The sequence below is a fragment of the Aedes aegypti genome, chromosome 3 (assembly GCF_002204515.2).
Source record: "Aedes aegypti strain LVP_AGWG chromosome 3, AaegL5.0 Primary Assembly, whole genome shotgun sequence".
Classification (NCBI taxonomy): domain Eukaryota; kingdom Metazoa; phylum Arthropoda; class Insecta; order Diptera; family Culicidae; genus Aedes; species Aedes aegypti.
Window position 1 is genome coordinate 22,575,389 of NC_035109.1, and position 26,908 is coordinate 22,602,296.

The 26,908-nt window shown below is 37.2% G+C and overlaps 1 protein-coding gene across 2 annotated transcripts in view; it reads left to right on the forward strand.

The window, feature by feature from the left end:
- LOC5572235 (gonadotropin-releasing hormone II receptor) overlaps positions 1 to 24,976 on the forward strand; it is a 275,945-nt gene extending 250,969 nt beyond the window's left edge. For both annotated transcript variants that reach the window (XM_001653870.3, XM_021850350.1), the window contains exons 8-9: positions 16,529 to 16,611; positions 24,423 to 24,976. In XM_001653870.3, the coding sequence (XP_001653920.3) occupies positions 16,529 to 16,611; positions 24,423 to 24,623 (284 nt within the window). In that variant the 3' untranslated portion in view covers positions 24,624 to 24,976. The remainder of the gene's footprint in view (positions 1 to 16,528; positions 16,612 to 24,422) is intronic.
- The last annotated feature ends 1,932 nt before the right edge of the window (positions 24,977 to 26,908 follow it).

Consider the following 26,908-nt stretch of genomic DNA (forward strand, 5'->3'; position numbering starts at 1 on the left):
ATTTTTTTATATAATTATATAAATGTTTTAATTTTTCATATTCACTCATTTGAAATTCAAGATTATTAAATCTTTGGAAATTATTAACTATAAATGAAATTACTAAAATAACAATAAATTTGTGATGCTTGCTATGTGTTACATAATAATTTTTCCTAAATCAGTATATGATGGTGATGTAATAGTGATGTAATTGCACGTAGAGAAATAGATACACTGACCTCATCTAGTCGACTGGTCCGCGACTACAAACCTCAGCGACGGTAAGCCGGAATCATCTTACGTACGAACTGGTCCGCATTCCGCAACCACGAATCTCCGCGGCAGCAAGCAGGCATCATCTTCTTATTAAGCTGCCTAGAATCACTGGACACTGGCACCATCCCTGTACGTTGAATTGTTGCACCACTGCTCCACCGCAAAAAATCTCAAATTTACACGACTCGCAATTTCACCTTGAACCATGTAAAGTCATTCTTTTCCACTTTTCTGAAATAACTTTTTCCGTGAACTCTCAAAATGCTCACATAATTGTGCACTGTACGGCGGTATTAGATTTTCATTTGCACACATACTGTACTGGAACCAAGAATGTTTTGTTCGTAATCACCTTTTAACCTTTTCAAACTGTGCGGAGGTTACTTAATTGTACTTCTCTCCTCGCTTCTTCTTTCACTTTTCCTTGCATGTACTTTGTGTACATCCTCATTATGACGAAAAGAATTAAAACTGCCACAATCACTACGAGTGTAGATGCAATTACTGTGTTCTCGGGCGTGGATGCATTGGCAACAATCTCATCGTTACTGAAAAAGCCCATTATCACTTATAATATCACTGTTTTTCCACTAAAACTTTGTCTGATTTTCCACTAAGACTTTGTCAGTTTTTCCACTAAAACTTTGTTGACTGTGAATATTTCACAAAGTGTCAACCAGTCCGGTCGCCATCTGGTATGATACCATAAAGGACTTATCGGAATTAGTCAACTTGACTCTATGGTTGTTGATTATGTTCTGTCTTTTATTTTGAAGTCAATCTTACAGCTAACCTCGAGCTTAATCTAGTACTCCACTATATTACGAGAAGGCTGAAACAACCAATATCAATTAACCAATCATAGAATACAAATTTAAAAGAAGGCGTTTACCAAACGGATGGGTAAACGTTTACATGTGTGTTCGCTGGGCCGTTGCACTGTCGGGTCAAATCAGTGCAAAGGCAAAAGTAGAAATTGTCTTTATGGGAATTGAAATATGAAGCTTCTCAGCATGAATGCGCTTCGTCATGAGAACAAAATAAGTTGCTCAAGTTGTGTGGTATGTGGATAATCGATGGGTTGTGAAAAATGAAACCTAGTCGATTAGTTGAAAAATGACATGTACCAAATGCTTTGAAGATGCAAGTACAGCTAACTTGCGTGTGGGAATGTTTTCCTAGAAGTTGAGCAATGTAAGCTGTCATGATCCTTAAATTATGATCTTTTTGAAATGCGTTAAAATAAACATGCTACAACAGTTACCAATCAATAACAGTTATGCAATCAAAAATGAAGGCTTGTCAATGTTTGCACTTTTACATTTTTCATTGTCGACCATCCAATGCGTTTCCACTACCTAATGTTCTCAGTATTTTGTTGCGTTAATGGTTTGTTGGACAAAGTATAATACATAATTATGTATACCAAAACCCCTATGATACATAATTTTGACAACAAAAATATGTTGCACAAGCTCCACCTTCTGCGCTTTTCCAGTCATATATAAGTATGAATTCTAGTTTTTTCGCTATGAAACAGAACATTCTCATTAGTCATATTGAAGTCATTGTGATTTATATGAGACATGTTGTGTTACTTGGGTGATTTGTGCGTGCTATCTTTCGCGCCAGGTGCTCCAATGTTGCCTGTTCAGAAGTTAAATGAGCACTGCTGAAAAATTTGTGAGTGGAAATAAATCAATAACTAATTACTGAGGCGTCCGAAAACGGTCTTCGGCAAAGTTGTAGCTGATGAATGTATCTCACAGTATCAACATAGCTCTAATCCCCAAGAGCACATGGGCAAACACTATGACCGATTGAATGAATTGCATGCTTTTACCATAGTAATTCCCATATAAACTTTGAAGGGCTTGTGCAGTCTCAGCTTTCGTCCGAATGAGCTCAAATTTTGGGAAGACACCCAGAATTTGATCTAGAATCGAATGAGCAGTGTGGAGCAAAAACGATTTTTTGAACCACTTTAATTGGTATAGTCTAATCCGAGTAGTATTACAATTGTTTATGTTTACCGGATATTTTATTTTCATAATACTTAACTTTCCTATGCTTTTCTTTTGCCGCTCATTTTATGCCAAGGGCCCCGTCAAGAAATCTGACCCGGGCCCCCCGAAGCCCAAATCCGACACTGCTTATGACCACTTCCACAGTTATTAACTAAGAGCTTTCTTTACCAAAGTTGCCATTTTTGCATTCGAATAACGTGTGGCAGATACGACGATACTCTATGCCCAGGGAAGTCAAGGAAATTTTTATTACGAAAAGATCCTGGACTGACCGGGATTTGAACCCAGACACCTTCAGCATGGCTTTCCTTTGTAGCCGCGGACTCTAACCTCTCGGCTAAGGAAGGCTCCTTCTAGGATGTTATAAGGGTTCACTTTGAAATTAATTCAAAGATTGCTTTAGTAATTTCTCCAGGGATTCCTTTAGGAATTCTTGCAAAACTTTTTCCCCAGATTTATTCAGGAATACCCGCAAGAATTACAAGAATTATTATTACACAAATTTATCTTAAAATTCTTTCAGAAACATCTCCAGGGATTAATCAAGAAATAGCTACATGAACACTTTCACAGATACTCCCAGTAATACCTCCAGAGATTCTTCCAGTAAACCCCCCTGAGATTCCTTTAGAAATATCTCCATTATAACTATCAAAAATACTTTTTTTCTTACATTTTTCTAGGAGTAGTTTCCTCCAGACAATACACCACAAATAACTCTAGAAAACCTACTAGGGATGTCTTCAGGGATTCTTTGGAAACTACTTTATAGTTTTTCCAGAAATACTCCAGGTATTCCAACAGGAATACCTTCAAACATTCCTCCATGAACTAATCCAGGGAAAAAAAGGTCCTAGGATTCTTCCTGGAATTCCACCAAATATGTTTTCTGACTAAACTTTGGATTCTTTCAGCAATTTCTTCGTGGATTTTTGAAAGTTTCTTTCAGGGATTTCTCAAGTAATCAAGTTTTCTGAGGAATTCTTTCAGGGATTGCTACAAAAATTCCTGCAGAGGCTCATGCAGGAATACCTCCAGGTTTCCCCCCAGTAATATGTCCAGAATACCTCCTTCTGGATTTTCTCTTGAAATGTCTGCAGGCCATTGTTCATGGAAAATCTCCAGGAATGCTCAAAATAATACATTCAAAAGTTTCTCCAGAAATAACTTCAATGAATTCCTCCAGGCATACTTCAAAGCATTTCTTCAGTAATACCTCCTAGAATCTTTAGAGGTTCTATCCCGTTAGACCGAATGCCGTTAGGCCGAATACCGTTAGGCCGAATCCAGTTTGGCCGAAAGGGTTATTAGCCCGAAAATGGCCAATAGTTCTAACTAACCGTAAGATCGAATAAGTAATTAACAGGGATGGGGCAGGATCACCTAGAAGCCGCCGGATGAATTTTCAGGTCGAATGGATTTTTAGTTATTGAATCAAGATAATTCATAGTTTCTAAACATCAATCATATCAACTGATGGCTGATGGTCTAAAACTATCAATATCACTTGCGAGCTATCAATATCACTTTGATTTGACAACCAACAGCAGTGATGCGACATCGCACTCTAGATCATAATCATTGCGAAATGAGTGATCACGTGGTATTGAGCATTTTGCACCTTATTAGACTACTGTGCAGAAAATTTTTGCACAGTGAAGCCTGATGCGCTGCTGACAAGTAATTTCTCGGCCTATCTTGATGCATGGGAAATTTCTGCAAGGAATCGATCAAGAATGCGCTTTTTTCTGATCGCAGTACGCAGTTGAAAAGAACTGTCAGTTCAACTAATAATATGCCCACATAAACCAAAAGCTCTTTATTTGAAACCTTCAAGTAGACATGTTGTCACGATGAGAGGGGTTCCAATAAATTGGTCAGATGAAGTTAAGTATCTAGGGCTCATGCTAGATAAGAATTTAACTTTCAAAAATCACATTGAGGGCATTCAAGCCAAATGTAACAAATATGTAAAATGTCTCTATCCCCTTATTAATAGAAAATCAAAACTTTGTCTTAAGAACAAGCTTTTGATATTCAAACAAATTTTCAGGCCAGCCATGTTGTATGCTGTACCAATATGGACTAGCTGTTGTAATACCAGGAAGAAAGCTCTGCAGAGAATTCAAAATAAAATTTTGAAAATGATTCTGAGGCTTCCTCCCTGGTATAGTACCAATGAGTTACATAGAATATCCAATGTTGAAACATTGGAACAAATGTCAAATAAAATAATCAATAATTTCAGGCAAAAATCGTTACAATCTTCTATTGCCACGATTAATGCGTTATGTGTTTAGGTTAAGTTAGGTTAAGTATATTCAAAGCGTTTTTTTTCTCTTATAAGCAGGTGAAATCAACTCACCTGTAAAAAATCTGAACTGCTACGGCAAATGAAATGTAATATGTTGTTAACAAAATGTTAATAAAATCTTAGATTTGTTTTACCAAATTAGGATGATAGTGTTGTCTAATAACACAGAACACCTAGATATAAGAAATAATGAATGTAATGTTTGGAATGAAACTAATAAAGAAATTAAAAAAAAAAACTGTCAGTTCAAATGGGAGCCGCTGTAGAAAATTTCTGCAAGTAATCGGCGAGAAATTTCTTTAGCGATTCCTTTTCAGTAGCAAATCAGGCTTGAACAACTGCACACCTCACACATCAGCACGACAGCATGCTTCGATACTAACTTTTATCGTCTTTGTTTTGATTTTGTGCGCTAAAAATGACACCCACGTACCTCCATGATACGCTTTTTGTATGATTGTTTTATCAAATTTGTATGAGCTGTAACATCCGCTGTAAGCCCCTTCCACCCTCTTCAGCGTTACTAACCCCTCGACCGGCAGCTTAATTTTTTAACGCAAGAAAAAAAATCAAATCGCGATAACTGTTTTATTTCTTGGTATTTTTGCACCATTTTTTCACAAGTTCTCAAAAAACTCTTCTAGTTTATGAATCCGTGTCGATATTGATGATTGGTGATGTAGTTTTAAAGATATTCCAATGTTTCTTGGGGGACCGACTTTTTTCATATAAAATGTCTAAGGCGGCCATTTTGTTTTACGTCAACTTATCGAAAAAATAAAATGTGGGCTATACAATGCCATATAATAAGGAGCTACTCTGAAAAAATCATTCAAATTGGTTAAGAATTCTAAGAGATATCTGAAAAATACGAAATGAGGTTTTTTGAAGTTTTTAAGATCTTTATTCGGCCAGCGTGGTATCAACAACATAAATGCTCATTACTCAAAAACGGCTGAATCAAATTGCTTCATTTTTTCACTACATACTCTCACTAATGTATAGTTTTGAATAGTGAATATCCGCTTGCGATAAAAAATCTGTAGCCTGAGATACATACGTGGGTTATAGATACGCGTCAGTCCCCCAAGGAATTTTGGAGGTTGGGTGACAAAACGTCAAAAGACAAAATGTCGAATTCCAAAACGTCGAATGCCAAAACGTCGAAAGGACAAAACGTCGAAGGGACAAAACGTCGAAGGGACAAAACGTCGAAAGACAATATGTTGAATGCCATAATTTCGAATGTCATAATGTCGAATGCCAAAACGTCGAAAGGAAAAAACGTCGAAGTGACAGAACGTCGAAATTTAAAAAAAATCGAATGTCTGAAAAAACAACGTCGGTCTATCTGATTTAAAAGGTATAATAAGAAAATTGATAAAAAACGTAAAATTCAAATACTCAACAATATTTTGAATAGTAAAATATATTTTTCCGATCTTTTTACCATACCGTAATACAGTGAAACCTCCACGAGTTGATATTCCGTGACTCGATATTGACTAATGAAACCATACTAAAAACAAAATTTAATTTTTACAAAAATGGTAATCTCAAACAGCTACCCGAATTATCCCTGTTTCTACTCGATACTTCCATGAGTCAGGACCAGATACCGATCCATAAAGGTTTAACTGGTCTTGGAAAGAATACTTAAACATCAAATTGAAAATAGCTAAAACTTGTTGGAAAACTTTAAGATTTTTTTAAACTTCAGGTTATAAAACAATAATTTGAGCTTCTCATTGAAGTGCTAATGTTAGTCAAACATTGAGAGGACATGTTTCGCATTTTTCCGAGTTTGACATTTTTGCGGTACCACCACCTAGTCGCTGGTTGGCCAAATCGAGTATTTTAAGCAATGAGTGTCGTTAATGTTATGGTCGACTATGTTTTAAATTTACATTTTTTCTAGTTCTTATGTCTGTTTGTCGATGTAATTTCTCAACACCAAACATTAATCAATGTACAGTGAATTCAATTCAATAGTACATCCAAGACCGAATACAAAAATAAGCTATAATATCGTAATATTAGGTAAATATATTATTTTCCTCTCTTCTTCAATTCATATAATGTATAAAAATCTTGCATTTTCTCTATATGTAACGATATTCTACAATATTTTCAAGGTTTTCACGTATAATTGGTTGGGAGCAGTGCTGGGAATGGTAATAGTAGTAGGCTTGAATTTTCGCGAAAATCACGTGGCTTTCCAATACAGTAGTTCAAAAACGTGCATCTCATCAAGTAGCCTATGTTGGGTGCACGAATTTTCTAAATCATGAGTGTCATTGAAGGCTCTAAATGCGGGAAATGCAGCGGGAAATAGAACATTTTTCTACAGTAATTCTGGGTTGCCCTTAGCAACGGGTGTTTTGCTATTTTCCAGGCTTTTTGCCTACAGCAGCGATGGGCGTGAGTTTCACTGGCTTCGCTGACTGTGATTGACTTTGCTTGGCTACTGTAGAGTGAATTTCAAGATTTTTCCCAACCCTGGTTGGGAGTACATATTGACACATTTGCTGGACATCCGTATTTCTACATATGTGATCCTGAATAAGTTTCTGAAATGAAAATCAATCAATCAATTTAATATTATTAGACAAAAGAATGAGTTAATTTTTAAAGAATAATGAATTCACTTATGGGGTAACCAATCGTTCTGAAATACCTATAGCAGTTGACGCCAGCAGCGAAAAGTAAAGACAACAACCTTTCAAACAGTCCATTCCGTTCACCGACCCTGTTGAAGCGTCGGCAAAACTGTTGTTTGTATTCTCAGGTTTGCATCTATTCCTCTCATTCTGTGTTCTCAAGTTATGGCTTCAATTTTGATTTGCTTCAAGTACTGCACTACTTCTTTGGCGTCAGAAATGGATGGTTGTTTGACGTTTTTCTGCAAATATATTCCGTGCTTACTGTGATGAAAATTGTAATTTTTGCTGATCCCAACGCTGTTGGCATAGCAACCATTTTTCCCCTGGCAACGGAACCTTCGCTAGAAAAATTACTGCTTTCGACGTTTTGTCCCTTCGACGTTTTGTCCCTTTCGACGTTTTGGGATTCGACGTTTTGGCATTCGATGTTTTGTCTTTCGACGTTTTGTCTTTCGACATTTTGTCCCTAAACCAATTTTGGAATATCTTCAAAACCAGATGACCAGGAAACAAAAAAGTTGTAGCGATTTGAATTTTTTTTCTTGTGGTTAAGAATGAAGCTGCCGGTAGAGGGGTTAATAAGCACTTACGTAATTGACTGCACCGGTGAACTAAATTCATTCGGTCCAGGAATGCAATCCGAATATTGCCAGAAACGCCACCGAAAGAATGCTACAGTGCCCAGTGCAGAATTTTGGTTGTAGGACAAAAGGTCGAAGGACAGAAGGTCGAATGACAAAAGGTCGAAGGACAAAAGGTCGAAGGACAAAAGGTCGAATGGACAAAAGGTCGAAGGGACAAAAGGTCGAATGGACAAAACGTCGACTGGACAAAAGGTCGAATGGACGAATGGTCCAAATTGTACCGTTGAAAGGATTATCGTACACTCAGTTGCTAACATTTTAATCACGAATTCCTCCCTTCTCATCTGAAGTTTTTTCTTCTTTTAAATGAGAGCTGTTCTTCAGAACTATCGTTTGAAGCAATAATTTGTATCAATGCTATTATTTTCAAACAAAAGATTCATTTTCTGAATGTCGGTTGTTATTATTTTGATACTCTAAAGCATAAAGTAATTATTATTAGCTTTTTATTTGATACATTTTCAATAGAGATTTGTCCTTCTTTGAAACATTGGCTGTTCTTTTGGAGTTATACATTGTAGTGATTTCATACTGTTGTAGACACTTGTATCGACTATTATTCCTTCTTTTATACATCGACTGTTCTTCATAGATTTCACTTGCCACCTGTTTTTTTTTCAAATGAAATGTTGCCTTCTTATAAATATTGGTTGTTCTTCATGCTTTACAGTGTTTATTAGCATTTGAATTGCATCATGCTTTTTATTAGGAGATGATCTGCAACCCGAACCGTTAGAAAATAATTCAAGGAATGCAGGTGTGATGTCGCGCCACCGACGATCTGAAATCTACCCATGCTCTGAATGGAGGTTTACAGAAACACACACATTACTCTTGGATTCTATTTCATACTAGTGGTCCCGGCAAACTTCGTCTTGCCATCAAGTAGGCTGTTGTAAAACGTCATGTAATCCCCCCTACAAAATGATACATTTGTCTTCTCCCGTTTTCTCGATTATTCTGCAGACTTTCCCAAACTTTTACCGCGATCACGTCGCATCTCTTGCCGAGGGCAACTGTGAAAAACTTACGTCAATCCGTTCATCCGTTCTCTTGTTATTTCGTGACATACAAACACCACTCCATTTTTATTAATATAGATAGCTATTTCAGAGGGCACTTTAACATATGCAGCAGAAAAAGCCTAGGCAAACTGCTTCTCCTAGCCGCCTTGAACAATGTTACAGGGAACCAGCCTCCGCAGAGCGAGCCCTCTGCTCTGCAGTCAACCCATGGCGGCACGCCATAGGTGCTATAATTCCAGTATAATCTGAATGACAGACGCAGTGCATTCCAGCACTCGGCATCCACATAGAGTGGCATGCACCTCAATGCACTTAGAGTTACATAATTACCAGGAGAACATAAATGAACTAACGAGTCTCCAACCAAACCGCTTTTCAACGCATCAGAATCGTAGTGTGCTGCGCTAGGTTCACAAAAATTCTGGAAACGCGCGCTAGGGGAGATGCAACGCATGCGCTGCTCGGTACTACGCTCGCCATCGGTATCCAAGTTGTAAAACAACTGCACGGTAACGAAGAGTCTCTACAGCTATTTTTACCTTATTATGCAGGTGTCTAGATGATCTACAAGATACGGTTGAAGACGCGCGATCCGGAAGCTCCAATCTCGATTCTCGTTTCAAAATTTTGTCTTCACATCTATTATTGTGCTGTTTTTGAACAATGCGTGTGACGATTAGAGTTACATATTTCTCAGGAGCACATAAATGTACTGACGAGCCTCCAACCAAATCGTCTCTCGGCTCATCGAAATCCTAGTGTGCTGCGCTAGACGGAGGCTCACGAAAATTCTAAAAGCGCGCGCTAGGTGATGTGCTCTCGGGGAGACTCGCTCATGCGCTGCTCGGCGCTACGGCTCGCCATCGATATCCAAGTTGTGAAACAACTGCTTAGTAACGAAAAGCCTCTACAACTTTTTTCGCCTTATTATGCAGGTGTCTAGATGACCGAAGACTCGTGATAAAAGAGTTATAATTTCGATCCTCATTGAAAACTTTTGTAATCACTTCAATTATTGCGCTAAATTTTAAACAGCGCATGTGACGGAGCGCGCGAGACCGCAGTGAGACACATCTCAAGAAAAATGAGGCGCACCAAAAAAGGCCTCACAATGTACAGCGCTCCCGTGTGCTTGCAAGCAATAAGGCTCCTGCACCTAAAGCTACAGCACGTGCACAGTAACTCTACTGACGATGCGCATGAGACGCATTGAGAAACTACCCTAAAAAAAGCAAGGAACACCAACATAGGTCTCAAAATGTACAGTGCACGGGTGAGCATGAAAGGAATGTGGCTCTTGCACATAAGGCTACAGCACGTACACGGTAACTCTGGATGAACTACGACCTGAAAATTCTAACACAATTTGACCCCGAAAAAAACGTTGACGAGCTGAAATTGAACCTCCCTTAGTATGGTCTTTCTGAAAATATGCGAGTTTTCTTCGCGTCTATTTTAGCTGTAGCGCTTGTGATAACTTGCTTTTTTATCAAAAGAGTATAGCTTTTGGTTCTTCCTAAATTGTAGTCCATTCGACCTTTTGTCCATTCGACCTTTTTTGTCATTCGACCTTTTGTCCATTCGACCTTTTGTCCATTCGACCTTTTGTCCCTTCGACCTTTTGTCCATTCGACCTTCTGTCATTCGACCTTTTGTCATTCGACCTTTTGTCCTTCGACCTTTTGTCATAGATTCCAGAATTTTTATCTCTAGATGACGAGTTCAGGAGGCCAGCCCAAAGGCACGTTCCCCACCAGTTAGAAGATTTGTGCCAATGATGACGTCTTATGTTCGGTCCTCAACGTGAAGATCAAGTTGATGAAAGTTCTTCCATTAGGAAGAATGCCGAATCGCTAATCGATAGGAGATGATCGAATCTGCGGGAAAAAGATCTGATTCTGGAGACAATTTAGATGATTATATCTTTTAGGATCCAGAAAACAATAGCTTCTCAAAGGAAAAAAAAAACTTTTCAATGAGCTTTACGGCTGTCGACATTTGGTTGCCGTTCGCGGTTTCAATGACCGTGTAAAAGGAACAATGTAAGAGAAGTTTGTTAGTGGGTTGTAGCTGGTAATACGATGAAGACTTTTTTACATCAATGCTGGTTGCTTTCAAATAAGCATAACCAGAAAGAAGTTTTCATGCAGTCAATGACTGCATTGAATTATTTTGAAACGTCATAAATAGTGTTTAAACCATACGCCAACTGATGTTAGTGAGTGTGCAAATTGTATCCACACTCTTAAAAATAATGAAAATTACCGCGGACGTAATTCACATTACGACTGAATGATACATGATGTAAATGATGAAATGACGTAAAAATGTGTTCTGAAAGATGTATTGAACGAAAATTGTAATTTTACATGATGAAGGTCATGAAAACGATGCCACTATGACTGACATTTCCCGAATCAGACACCTTCGTGTTTAAAATGTGATACAAATTCACGTCATTTGGTTCGCTTCTTTTATGTGCATCCAAAAGACGTAAAATCACATGATTTTTTCGGAGTGTGCAGCACATGAACAATTTCGTTAGAATCTTAAAATGCGTGCAATTATCAATAATTATCCATGCTACATATAAATGTTTTTCAGTGACCAACAAATAGTTTCATTTTATCTGTAACACTGTCAAAAATATCGTACTGGTGAACTGCCATTTTATCTGCTTAATTTAACGCTAAACTTAACCCATCAGTGATGCTCATAGTCTACCGCCATCAATGCACTAGTGATGGAGTAGACAGCATGATATTGATGTGATATAGATTGATCCGAATTTTATCGCAGTCGGCCTGTTCAAATCAGCAAATTTTAAGCGTTGATAATGACAGCGAGCAACTCTGGATAATTTGCATTACCTAGAAGCCCATAATAACTAGAAAGAACAGCCTTTGATCTAAAATAGTAAATGATGAAAAATTATGTCGGCCTAACGGCCCTTTCGGCCTAGCGGCCTTTTCAACCTAATGGCCTTCAGCCTAACGACAGTTGGCCTAACGGCATTCGGCCTAACGACCTGCACCCCAAAAATATCTCTCTAAGGAATCCCTCCAGGTATAATCCGAAGGATTCCTTCAGTAATACTTCCTAGGATCCTTTCTAGAGTACCTCTAAGGATCCGTCCTGGAATACCTACAAGGATTTTTGTTCTCGGAATTTCGTTCAATTTACAAAAATTCCTCTAGAAAAAAACGAGCTTCCCTTCTAGGATTCCTCCTGGAGTTCTTTATTGATTTTTTTAGGAATTTTTCTCCGGATATTCCCAGAAATTCCTCCAGAGAAGTTTTCCAGTGATTCCTTTTGAGTTTCAATCAACAACTTCCCTAGAAACCCATTCAAGATTTCCTCCATGAGCTTTCCCAGGAGATCCAAGAGTTCTACTGGGAATTCTTCCAAGATTTCATCAATGAATTTCTTCAGGAACTCTTAATGGTGATTTCGTTAAGAATTCCATCAAGAATTCTTCCAAGGAGTGTTCCAGACGTTCCTTGAGAAATACCTTCAAAGATTCTTCTAGGTATCTAGGTATCTATGTACCTCCCAAAATCCTATCACATGCCTCCAAAATTCCTCCAATAATATGTCAAGGGATTCCTACAATAATCCACCTATGGTTCCTCTGGAAACTCCTCCAGCAATTTCGCCTGGAATACCTCCAGAAACTCTTTCAGCTTTTTCTCCAGGGTATTCATGGTTTCGTCATTAGTTTTGCAGTGACCCTTCTAGAAATTTATGCAGGGATTATTCTTTAAAGAATTTCTTTCAGTTTTTCTTCAATTAAGTTTTCCAAGTTTACTTCCAGGATTTTCGCCAGGGATTGCTATAGATTCTCCGTGGATACTTCATGGAGTTTCTTCAGGATTTCCTTCAAAGATTCCATTATGAATTTCTTTAAGAACTCTAAAAAGAAAGAAAATCCTTTAAGGATTTAAGGCCAACCTTTAAAGAAAAATCCATCTAGGATTTATAGGACTCATTCCTGGTGGGATTTTAGGAAGAAATTCTAAGGAAAATTTAAAAGAATTCCAGATACACCTAAGGAAATTTCCTGAAGATTTTCTTTAAATTGCAATAAAAAAAACCTAAAACTCTGAAGAAATTTTTGATTTAAAAAACACAAGAAAAATCCTTGTACACATCGTAGATAACTAACTCAACTTAACTCAATTATAAAATTGAGCAACTTCTTTGTTGCTAAAGGATTCTTCGAAGGCGTATATCGATGAATTTCGAAGGAAATCCTTCTCAAAATTTCGAAAGGAAATCCTTCTAAGGATTTCTTAGAAATTTTATTCAGTATTCCATAGGAAGTCCAACGAAATCTTTCCCAGGGTTTTGAGGAAAATCCTTCCCAGGATTTTGAAGCAAATCTTTCCCAGAATTTCAAAGGAATACCAAGATTTCGAAAGAAATCGTTCCCAGGATTTCCTTTCAGAATTTCGAAGGAAATCCTTTCAGAATTTCGAAGGAAACCCTTTCAGGATTTCGAAGGAAATCCTTGTAAGAATTTCAAAGGAAAACTTTTTAAGGATTTCTAAGGAAATCCTTCTCGAGATTTCTAAAGATTTTGAAAGAAATCCTTGCCAGGATTTTTAAGGAATTCCTAAGAATTTGAAGGTCACCTTTCCCAGGATTTCAAAGAAATACCAGAATTTCGATGGGAATCTTTTCCAAGATTTTGGAGGAAATCCTATTGAAGAAGTCCAAGGAAATCCTACCCAGAATTTCGAAGGAAACTCTTTCTAGGATCTCGAAGGAAATCCTTCCCAGGATTTCTAAGGAAATTCTTCCCAGGATTTCTAAGGAAATCCTTCCAAAGATTTCTAAGGAAATCCTTCTCAGGATATCGCAGGAAACTTTTCCCGGGATTTCTAAGGATTTCAAAAGGAATCCTTCCCAGAATTTTAAAGGAAATCCTTTTCTGGATTTCAAAAGAAATCTTTTCCAACATTTCGAATGAAACCCTTTCTAGGATTTCGAAGTAAACCTTTTCCAGAATTTCGAAGAAAATCCTACCCAGGAATTCTAAGGATATCCTTCCCAGGATTTTGAAGCAAATCTTTCCCAGGTTTTCAAAGGAATACCAGGATTTTGAAAGATATCCTTCCCAGGATTTCAAAGGAAATCCTTTAAGAATTTCGAAGAGAATTTTTCAGGATTTCGAAGGAAACTCTTTCAGGATTTCGAAAGAAATCCTTCCAGATATTTCTAAAGATATTGAAAGAAATCCTTCCCAGGAATTCCTAGGAATTTAAATGAAACCTTTCCCAGGATTTCGAAGGAATACCAGGATATCAAAGGGAATCATTTCCAAGATTTCGAAAGAAATCCTTCCCAGAATTTCGAAGGAAATCCTATTCAGAAAGTCCAAGGAAATCCTTCCCAGAATTTCAATGGAAATCCTTCTCAGGATTTCCAAAGAAATCTTTTCCAGCATTTCGAAGGAAACCCATTCTTGGATTTCGAAGTACATCTTTTCCAGGATTTCGAAGAAAGTCTTACCCAGGACTTCTAAGGAATTCCTTCCCAGGATTTTGAAGAAAATCTTTCACAGGATTTCAGTGGAAATCCTTCTCAGGATTACACAGGAAACCCTTCCCGGGATTTCTGAGAAAATCTTTTTAGGGATTTCGAAGGGAATCCTTCCCAGAATTTTAAAGGAAATCCTTCTCTGGATTTCCAAAGACATATTTTTCAGCATTTTGAAGGAAACCCTTTCTAGGATTTCGAAGTAGGCCATTTCCAGATTTTCGAAGAAAATCCAACCCAGGAATTCTAAGGAAATCCTTTCTTGGATTTTGAAGCAAATCTTTTCCAGGATTTCGAAGAAAATCCTACCCAGGAATTCTAAGAAATTCCTTCCCAGGATTTTGAAGAAAATCTTTTACAGGATTTCGAAGGAAATATTTCAGGGTCTCGAAGGAAATCTTTTCCAGGATTTCAAAGGAAACCCTTCCTAGGATTTTGAAGGAAATCCTTCCCAGAATTTCGAAGGAAATCCTTCCCAGGATTTTGAAGGACGTCTTTCCCCGGATTTCGAAGGGAATCCTTCTCAGAATTTTAAAGGAAATCCTTCTCAGGATTTCGAAAGAAATCTTTTCCAGCAATTTGAAGGAAATCATTTCAGGATTTCTTAATGAAACTTTTCCATTATTTCGAAGGAAATCTTTTCTAGGATTTCGAAGTAACCTTTTTCCAGGATTTCAAAGAAAATTCTACCGATGAATTCGATGGAAATCCTTCCCAGGATGGCAAAGGAAATCCTTCTCATGATTTCGAAGGAAACCCTTCCCTGGATTTTAAAGGACGTCTTTCCCCGGATTTCAAAGGGAATCCATCTCAGAATTTTAAAGGAAATCCTTCTCAGGATTTCGAAAGAAATCTTTTCCAGCAATTTGAAGGAAATCATTTCAGGATTTCTTAATGAAACTTTTCCATTATTTCGAAGGAAATCTTTTCTAGGATTTCGAAGTAACCTTTTTCCAGGATTTCAAAGAAAATTGTACCGATGAATTCGATGGAAACCCTTCCCTGGATTTCTAAGGAAATCTTTTTAAGGTGTTTAAAGGAGATCCCCCAGAATTTTGAAGGAAATCGTTCATAAGATTTCTAAGGAAATCCTTCCCAGGATTGCAAAGGAAAACTTTTTCAGCATTTAGAAGGAATTTCTTTCTAGGATTTCGAAAGAAACCCTCCCCAGGATTCCTAGGGAAATCCTCCCCAACCCTTCGCTTGATGAAATAAAAATAAATTCTTGTGATTAAACTCATTCCATAGTTAATAAAATGTTTCAATTTGGAAAATTTTCAAATCCTTCTAAATCCATGTCCGCTTCTCTAGTTGGAGAGCTACAATTGAAAGTGGAACATTCTACCATGGGACTAAAAGAACAAAACTATAATTGAATGTGCATATTTGCTAATCCAACTGCAGAAACAAACGAGATAATTATATAGCACTCAAATTAGTGCCCACCAGTGCCAACCGGGGTTGGATATTGCGGAAATATTTGTTTCCGACTCTGTTATCGCTGGTTTCCCATGAGATACTATCATTAGAACCGAAAATGCTTAACAAGTGCACAGTGATTTGGATGTTTGTTGAACAGTTTTTATCCCCAAGCATAGTGCCATTTTCAGCATATAGAAGCCATAATCCACTTTATTCAGTTGCTAACAGCAGATGTTTCTAAGCGATTATGAACATCAACAACTTCTATCGTATTATCGTATATTTTAAAATGAATCAAGCTTAGGATGGTTTATTTGCGGATAGCTTTTCACTGAAACGTGTCAGCCAATTGAAAAAAGACCTTTTCCGATTCTTAATTCGCTTTCTATCGATAACGACCACTTTAAAGGGAATGGTTGGAATTGATTATTGTCTCACTTCAGACAACCCTACCTTCCATGAAGGTTTCTTCATATATGCTAGAATTCAAACATCCACAAACCGCCGGAGATTTTCCCAGAGCCAGGGGTATACATACCTGCAACCATTCCATATCTGTTCATTTGAAGTGATTTTAATTCAGCACCTTTGCTCTTTTCATCCACCCTTTCCGATTATTTGCTTTTCCTGGAAGGTGGCGGCGCTGCCGGAACATCCGTGGCTACGACAAGGTTCGGAAACTGCACCACAACCGTAGGAGGGCGCAACGTTACCGAGGTAAGTGTGTTGTGATAAAGCGTCGTACTGGTTCGATGTGATCTGTGAATGGTGGAAATGTTTGCGTCAACCTCTTGAAAATGAATTGGAATAGAAATTCCTGAAGCATTCTCCATATTGAAGTATGTTTTCAAATTGAAATGATTTCATATTTGGCAAGGATTTGCATTTTAATCGAAATCGAATCGAAATCGAATCGAAATCGAATCGAAATCGAATCGAAATCGAATCGAAATCGAATCGAAATCGAATCGAAATCGAATCGAAATCGAATCGAAATCGAATCGAAATCGAATCGAAATCGAATCGAAATCGAATCGAAATCGAATCGAAATCGAATCGAAATCGAATCGAAATCGAATCGAAATCGAATCGAAATCGAATCGAAATCGAATCGAAATCGAATCGAAATCGAATCGAAATCGAATCGAAATCGAATCGAAATCGAATCGAAATCGAATCGAAATCGAATCGAAATCGAATCGAAATCGAATCGAAATCGAATCGAAATCGAATCGAAATCGAATCGAAATCGAATCGAAATCGAATCGAATCGAAATCGAATCGAAATCGAATCGAAATCGAATCGAAATCGAATCGAAATCGAATCGAAATCGAATCGAAATCGAATCGAAATCGAATCGAAATCGAATCGAAATCGAATCGAAATCGAATCGAAATCGAATCGAAATCGAATCGAAATCGAATCGAAATCGAATCGAAATCGAATCGAAATCGAATCGAAATCGAATCGAAATCGAATCGAAATCGAATCGAAATCGAATCGAAATCGAATCGAAATCGAATCGAAATCGAATCGAAATCGAATCGAAATCGAATCGAAATCGAATCGAAATCGAATCGAAATCGAATCGAAATCGAATCGAAATCGAATCGAAATCGAATCGAAATCGAATCGAAATCGAATCGAAATCGAATCGAAATCGAATCGAAATCGAATCGAAATCGAATCGAAATCGAATCGAAATCGAATCGAAATCGAATCGAAATCGAATCGAAATCGAATCGAAATCGAATCGAAATCGAATCGAAATCGAATCGAAATCGAATCGAAATCGAATCGAAATCGAATCGAAATCGAATCGAAATCGAATCGAAATCGAATCGAAATCGAATCGAAATCGAATCGAAATCGAATCGAAATCGAAATCGAATCGAAATCGAATCGAAATCGAATCGAAATCGAATCGAAATCGAATCGAAATCGAATCGAAATCGAATCGAAATCGAATCGAAATCGAATCGAAATCGAATCGAAATCGAATCGAAATCGAATCGAAATCGAATCGAAATCGAATCGAAATCGAATCGAAATCGAATCGAAATCGAATCGAAATCGAATCGAAATCGAATCGAAATCGAATCGAAATCGAATCGAAATCGAATCGAAATCGAATCGAAATCGAATCGAAATCGAATCGAAATCGAATCGAAATCGAATCGAAATCGAATCGAAATCGAATCGAAATCGAATCGAAATCGAATCGAAATCGAATCGAAATCGAATCGAATCGAATCGAAATCGAATCGAAATCGAATCGAAATCGAATCGAAATCGAATCGAAATCGAATCGAAATCGAATCGAAATCGAATCGAAATCGAATCGAAATCGAATCGAAATCGAATCGAAATCGAATCGAAATCGAATCGAATCGAATCGAAATCGAATCGAAATCGAATCGAAATCGAATCGAAATCGAATCGAAATCGAATCGAAATCGAATCGAAAATCGAATCGAAATCGAATCGAAATCGAATCGAAATCGAATCGAAATCGAATCGAAATCGAATCGAAATCGAATCGAAATCGAATCGAAATCGAATCGAAATCGAATCGAAATCGAATCGAAATCGAATCGAAATCGAATCGAAATCGAATCGAAATCGAATCGAAATCGAATCGAAATCGAATCGAAATCGAATCGAAATCGAATCGAAATCGAATCGAAATCGAATCGAATCGAATCGAAATCGAATCGAAATCGAATCGAAATCGAATCGAAATCGAATCGAAATCGAATCGAATCGAATCGAAATCGAATCGAAATCGAATCGAAATCGAATCGAAATCGAATCGAAATCGAATCGAAATCGAAATCGAATCGAAATCGAATCGAAATCGAATCGAAATCGAATCGAAATCGAATCGAAATCGAATCGAAATCGAATCGAAATCGAATCGAAATCGAATCGAAATCGAATCGAAATCGAATCGAAATCGAATCGAAATCGATCGAAATCGAATCGAATCGAAATCGAATCGAAATCGAATCGAAATCGAATCGAAATCGAATCGAAATCGAATCGAAATCGAATCGAAATCGAATCGAAATCGAATCGAAATCGAATCGAAATCGAATCGAAATCGAATCGAAATCGAATCGAAATCGAATCGAAATCGAATCGAAATCGAATCGAAATCGAATCGAAATCGAATCGAAATCGAATCGAAATCGAATCGAAATCGAATCGAAATCGAATCGAAATCGAATCGAATCGAAATCGAATCGAAATCGAATCGAAATCGAATCGAAATCGAATCGAAATCGAATCGAAATCGAATCGAAATCGAATCGAAATCGAATCGAAATCGAATCGAAATCGAATCGAATCGAATCGAAATCGAATCGAAATCGAATCGAAATCGAATCGAAATCGAATCGAAATCGAATCGAAATCGAATCGAAATCGAATCGAAATCGAATCGAAATCGAATCGAAATCGAATCGAAATCGAATCGAAATCGAATCGAAATCGAATCGAAATCGAATCGAAATCGAATCGAATCGAAATCGAATCGAAATCGAATCGAAATCGAATCGAATCGAAATCGAATCGAAATCGAATCGAAATCGAATCGAAATCGAATCGAAATCGAATCGAAATCGAATCGAAATCGAATCGAAATCGAAATCGAATCGAAATCGAATCGAAATCGAATCGAAATCGAATCGAAATCGAATCGAAATCGAATCGAAATCGAATCGAAATCGAATCGAAATCGAATCGAAATCGAATCGAAATCGAATCGAAATCGAATCGAAATCGAATCGAAATCGAATCGAAATCGAATCGAAATCGAATCGAAATCGAATCGAAATCGAATCGAAATCGAATCGAAATCGAATCGAAATCGAATCGAAATCGAATCGAAATCGAATCGAAATCGAATCGAAATCGAATCGAAATCGAATCGAAATCGAATCGAAATCGAATCGAAATCGAATCGAATGAATCGAAATCGAATCGAAATCGAATCGAAATCGAATCGAAATCGAATCGAATCGAAATCGATCGAAATCGAATCGAAATCGAATCGAAATCGAAATCGAAATCGAATCGAAATCGAATCGAAATCGAATCGAAATCGAATCGAAATCGAATCGAAATCGAATCGAAATCGAATCGAAATCGAATCGAAATCGAATCGAAATCGAATCGAAATCGAATCGAAATCGAATCGAAATCGAATCGAATCGATCGAAATCGAATCGAAATCGAATCGAAATCGAATCGAAATCGAATCGAAATCGAATCGAAATCGAATCGAAATCGAATCGAAATCGAATCGAAATCGAATCGAAATCGAATCGAAATCGAATCGAATCGAAATCGAATCGAAATCGAATCGAAATCGAATCGAATCGAATCGAAATCGAATCGAAATCGAATCGAAATCGAATCGAAATCGAATCGAAATCGAATCGAAATCGAATCGAAATCGAATCGAAATCGAATCGAAATCGAATCGAAATCGAATCGAAATCGAATCGAAATCGAATCGAAATCGAATCGAAATCGAATCGAAATCGAATCGAAATCGAATCGAAATCGAATCGAAATCGAATCGAAATCGAATCGAAATCGAATCGAAATCGAATCGAAATCGAATCGAAATCGAATCGAAATCGAATCGAAATCGAATCGAAATCGAATCGAAATCGAATCGAAATCGAATCGAAATCGAATCGAAATCGAATCGAAATCGAATCGAAATCGAATCGAAATCGAATCGAAATCGAATCGAAATCGAATCGAAATCGAATCGAAATCGAATCGAAATCGAATCGAAATCGAATCGAAATCGAATCGAAATCGAATCGAAATCGAATCGAAATCGAATCGAAATCGAATCGAAATCGAATCGAAATCGAATCGAAATCGAATCGAAATCGAATCGAAATCGAATCGAAATCGAATCGAAATCGAATCGAAATCGAATCGAAATCGAATCGAAATCGAATCGAAATCGAATCGAAATCGAATCGAAATCGAATCGAATCGAAATCGAATCGAAATCGAATCGAAATCGAATCGAAATCGAATCGAAATCGAATCGAAATCGAATCGAAATCGAATCGAAATCGAATCGAAATCGAATCGAAATCGAATCGAAATCGAATCGAAATCGAATCGAAATCGAATCGAAATCGAATCGAAATCGAATCGAAATCGAATCGAATCGAAATCGAATCGAAATCGAATCGAAATCGAATCGAAATCGAATCGAAATCGAATCGAAATCGAATCGAAATCGAATCGAAATCGAATCGAAATCGAATCGAAATCGAATCGAAATCGAATCGAAATCGAATCGAAATCGAATCGAAATCGAATCGAAATCGAATCGAAATCGAATCGAAATCGAATCGAAATCGAATCGAAATCGAATCGAAATCGAATCGAAATCGAATCGAAATCGAATCGAAATCGAATCGAAATCGAATCGAAATCGAATCGAAATCGAATCGAAATCGAATCGAAATCGAATCGAAATCGAATCGAAATCGAATCGAAATCGAATCGAAATCGAATCGAAATCGAATCGAAATCGAATCGAAATCGAATCGAAATCGAATCGAAATCGAATCGAAATCGAATCGAAATCGAATCGAAATCGAATCGAAATCGAATCGAAATCGAATCGAAATCGAATCGAAATCGAATCGAAATCGAATCGAAATCGAATCGAAATCGAATCGAAATCGAATCGAAATCGAATCGAAATCGAATCGAAATCGAATCGAAATCGAATCGAAATCGAATCGAAATCGAATCGAAATCGAATCGAAATCGAATCGAAATCGAATCGAAATCGAATCGAAATCGAATCGAAATCGAATCGAAATCGAATCGAAATCGAATCGAAATCGAATCGAAATCGAATCGAAATCGAATCGAAATCGAATCGAAATCGAATCGAAATCGAATCGAAATCGAATCGAAATCGAATCGAAATCGAATCGAAATCGAATCGAAATCGAATCGAAATCGAATCGAAATCGAATCGAAATCGAATCGAAATCGAATCGAAATCGAATCGAAATCGAATCGAAATCGAATCGAAATCGAATCGAAATCGAATCGAAATCGAATCGAAATCGAATCGAAATCGAATCGAAATCGAATCGAAATCGAATCGAAATCGAATCGAAATCGAATCGAAATCGAATCGAAATCGAATCGAAATCGAATCGAAATCGAATCGAAATCGAATCGAAATCGAATCGAATCGAATCGAAATCGAATCGAAATCGAATCGAAATCGAATCGAAATCGAATCGAAATCGAATCGAAATCGAATCGAAATCGAATCGAAATCGAATCGAAATCGAATCGAAATCGAATCGAAATCGAATCGAAATCGATCGAAATCGAATCGAAATCGAATCGAAATCGAATCGAAATCGAATCGAATCGAATCGAAATCGAATCGAAATCGAATCGAAATCGAATCGAAATCGAATCGAAATCGAATCGAAATCGAATCGAAATCGAATCGAAATCGAATCGAAAATCGAATCGAAATCGAATCGAAATCGAATCGAAATCGAATCGAAATCGAATCGAAATCGAATCGAAATCGAATCGAAATCGAATCGAAATCGAATCGAATCGAATCGAAATCGAATCGAAATCGAATCGAAATCGAATCGAAATCGAATCGAAATCGAATCGAAATCGAATCGAAATCGAATCGAAATCGAATCGAAATCGAATCGAAATCGAATCGAAATCGAATCGAAATCGATCGAATCGAATCGAAATCGAATCGAAATGAATCGAAATCGAATCGAAATCGAATCGAAATCGAATCGGAAATCGAATCGAAATCGAATCGAAATCGAATCGAAATCGAATCGAAATCGAATCGAAATCGAATCGAAATCGAATCGAAATCGAATCGAAATCGAATCGAAATCGAATCGAAATCGAATCGAAATCGAATCGAAATCGAATCGAAATCGAATCGAAATCGAATCGAAATCGAATCGAAATCGAATCGAAATCGAATCGAAATCGAATCGAAATCGAATCGAAATCGAATCGAAATCGAATCGAAATCGAATCGAAATCGAATCGAAATCGAATCGAAATCGAATCGAAATCGAATCGAAATCGAATCGAAATCGAATCGAAATCGAATCGAAATCGAATCGAAATCGAATCGAAATCGAATCGAAATCGAATCGAAATCGAATCGAAATCGAATCGAAATCGAATCGAAATCGAATCGAAATCGAATCGAAATCGAATCGAAATCGAATCGAAATCGAATCGAAATCGAATCGAAATCGAATCGAAATCGAATCGAAATCGAATCGAAATCGAATCGAAATCGAATCGAAATCGAATCGAAATCGAATCGAAATCGAATCGAAATCGAATCGAAATCGAATCGAAATCGAATCGAAATCGAATCGAATCGAATCGAATCGAATCGAATCGAAATCGAATCGAAAATCGAATCGAAATCGAATCGAAATCGAATCGAAATCGAATCGAAATCGAATCGAAATCGAATCGAAATCGAATCGAAATCGAATCGAAATCGAATCGAAATCGAATCGAAATCGAATCGAAATCGAATCGAAATCGAATCGAAATCGAATCGAAATCGAATCGAAATCGAATCGAAATCGAATCGAAATCGAATCGAAATCGAATCGAAATCGAATCGAAATCGAATCGAAATCGAATCGAAATCGAATCGAAATCGAATCGAAATCGAATCGAAATCGAATCGAAATCGAATCGAAATCGAATCGAAATCGAATCGAAATCGAATCGAAATCGAATCGAAATCGAATCGAAATCGAATCGAAATCGAATCGAAATCGAATCGAAATCGAATCGAAATCGAATCGAAATCGAATCGAAATCGAATCGAAATCGAATCGAAATCGAATCGAAATCGAATCGAAATCGAATCGAATCGAATCGAAATCGAATCGAAATCGAATCGAATCGAATCGAATCGAAATCGAATCGAATCGAAATCGAATCGAAATCGAATCGAAATCGAATCGAAATCGAATCGAAATCGAATCGAATCGAAATCCAATCGAAATCGAATCGAATCAATCGAATCGAATCGAAATCGAATCGAAATCGAATCGAAATCGAATCGAAATCGAATCGAAATCGAATCGAAATCGAATCGAAATCGAATCGAAATCGAATCGAAATCGAATCGAAATCGAATCGAAATCGAATCGAAATCGAATCGAAATCGAATCGAATCGAAATCGAATCGAAATCGAATCGAAATCGAATCGAAATCGAATCGAAATCGAATCGAAATCGAATCGAAATCGAATCGAAATCGAATCGAAATCGAATCGAAATCGAATCGAAATCGAATCGAAATCGAATCGAAATCGAATCGAAATCGAATCGAAATCGAATCGAAATCGAATCGAAATCGAATCGATTCGAAATCGAGATCTATTCAAAATCAATTTGGTTTATCAACTTACAATTGAATCTTTTTTTTTGTCTATTCTAGCCAATCCGAACAGTGGCAATGAGCAGTGGCAGTAGAGTCAAAAGCTTCCAGCCGAGTTACAGTGAATTCGTTATGATGGCAGACGAAAGATCGCTGATGCTGTCGCGGCCTTCGTTCTACTCCGATCCAACTCCGAATGAGTTCGACTCGACAGTCGATTGTGGTCTCACTCGAAGTTTGGACACCGGTGGCTGGCGATGATAAATCAGGTTGAATCGCAGTAAGTAAGTAGATAGATTAGGTTGATGAAGTAAAGTTACCGATAGATTCTGCAGAAAGGAATGAGTGAGAAAGGGAACTGTACGTACAATTTTGTTAGAGTAGAGATAGGATTTTTTTGAAAAGGAGTACAAAGCATGACCAGGAAGAACAGAAAACGGGCATCATGATAGAGAGAAGTATTTTTGTAACTAGGCTAAGTGAAATTCCCAGACAAGCACAATAGCGAAGAGTGAGTCAAATGGCAAATCTTTTTTTTTGTTTCAGTCGTTTAGAAAATCTAATAAATTGACTTTCATGTTCGAGGAATCGAGCATCATTGATGAGTATGTCAATGCTCTGTTTCACATTCAAACGATATCACATGCCTGTGGAAGTGAATTGAGCTTCGAAACGAGCTATCTTTGTACATTTGGGTATAAACGTTCTTCACGGAAACGACATCATGATGAATTTTGGAAAAGTTTAAGCTTCTGTGGCGGTTACTACCATTTGTCGTAATAACCCACCATCCATCAAACTCGGGGAAATTAACATTAAATGTTTGGTTGCCACTAGCATTTCCATCGCAGTGACTAACATCAAACAGCGAATTTTCAAATGTAATTTCATGTAATTCACTGGGAAGCACCTCACTGCCGGACTATTCATCGTGCTGAATTTGGATATCTTGTTTTAATTTTGCCACCTTCGGTTTCCTCGCAACAGCTCTGGGGTGTTATGCTTGAAGCAGATTGGATCTGTGACACGTGTCTGTTAACCGAGTCTGACGGGTAAATGTCATTTTTTGACTCTACAAGTATCGTAATCCGGGGGCAAATTGTTCACTGGTGTGAATTTGATCAGGTCGGTACCAAATTGCATCTCCTTTCAAGGATGCTAAATACTTCGTTGCCATCACAGACATTCCATGTTTTCTAGTTTATAGATGTCTAATGATGGTTTTGAACTATTTCATTTTTATTTATGTCAGTTTTGCATAGAAATATTCACAGTTTTTGAAGGTGTTAGCAATACTGTTGGAAATATCGGCACTAAACAGTCCGCTGGTGCTAAGCCTGCATGTAAACTTTGAGTGTTAAAAATGTTGTGTTAGCTTCAGTGTGAACTGCTGAACTCTTTTTTGAAATCGTTCAGCATGACAGGAATAGTTTTTTGCTCGTAAAACCACTTTTGGTTTAATAAAGTGCTTACATCAAGGGAAATTGCATACATTTAGGCGTATTATGCAGATTTACAAAGTTTATTTTTGAAATAAAATGATTATATACACAAGTTGTAAGAATTTTGACATCATTTTCAGATTTAGGAGACCCAAATTTAGTAGATAGTGAAATTTTACTTTCTAAAATATGCTTTATTATATAGTGATCAATTTCGCCCCAATGTGTTATTTTCAATTTTTTGATTAAAACTAATTTTATGAAATGTTAAATTTTATTTCATGAAAAATGGACTACATAAACTGATAGAGATCAATGAAGTACTGATTTTACCGAAATAAATTTGCCAATTTTTTAATTCCAAAGGAAATCATGACGAAAAGTTGTTAAAAAGTGATCAATTTGCCTCCGGATTACGGTACACGCAATTAGATCAATTCTGGACAAACATTTCAAAAGGGCACATCGACATTGGTAAACATTGTCTTTGCAAGACGCTGTTGAGCCCAATTCAACTCGATCACACTCACCAATACCACTATCAGGAAGAGCTAACACCAATCTTTCTGATAGTGGTGTTAGTTTGCGTGGGCGGGCTAGGAAGGGCTCAACAGCAAAGTTACTGAAAAAAGGCTCAAGACCTCTTGGGCCCTTTTCAAATGTTTGTCCAGAATTTTCGAAATTGAAACAAGATCCTGCGTTTAATTATTTTATCCCAACAGTAAGAGTTTCCAGTTTTCAATAATTGCAGCATTAAATGAATTTGAAATACACTTGGTAGTTATTTCAACTCATTGAGTATACAGTGCCTTCCCGATTTTGGCAACACCCACTTTTGTCTACCCCCGATTTTAGCAACACCCGTTTTTGGCAACACATTGAAAATTTTTTTTGAATGGTTATCAAGTACTGAAACCCAGTGTTTTGAGTTAAAACAAAGTGAAAATTAGTCAAAATGAAAATAGTGGTGACCATTGTGAGCTTGGAAACGTAATGTGGAACATCTTTATAAGTAAAACTCGCAAGAAAGTTACTGTTTTACGTAAATGCTTATAGAGCAGGCAAGCGTATAAACTAAGACAAGACGTGACAGGTCAAAGTACA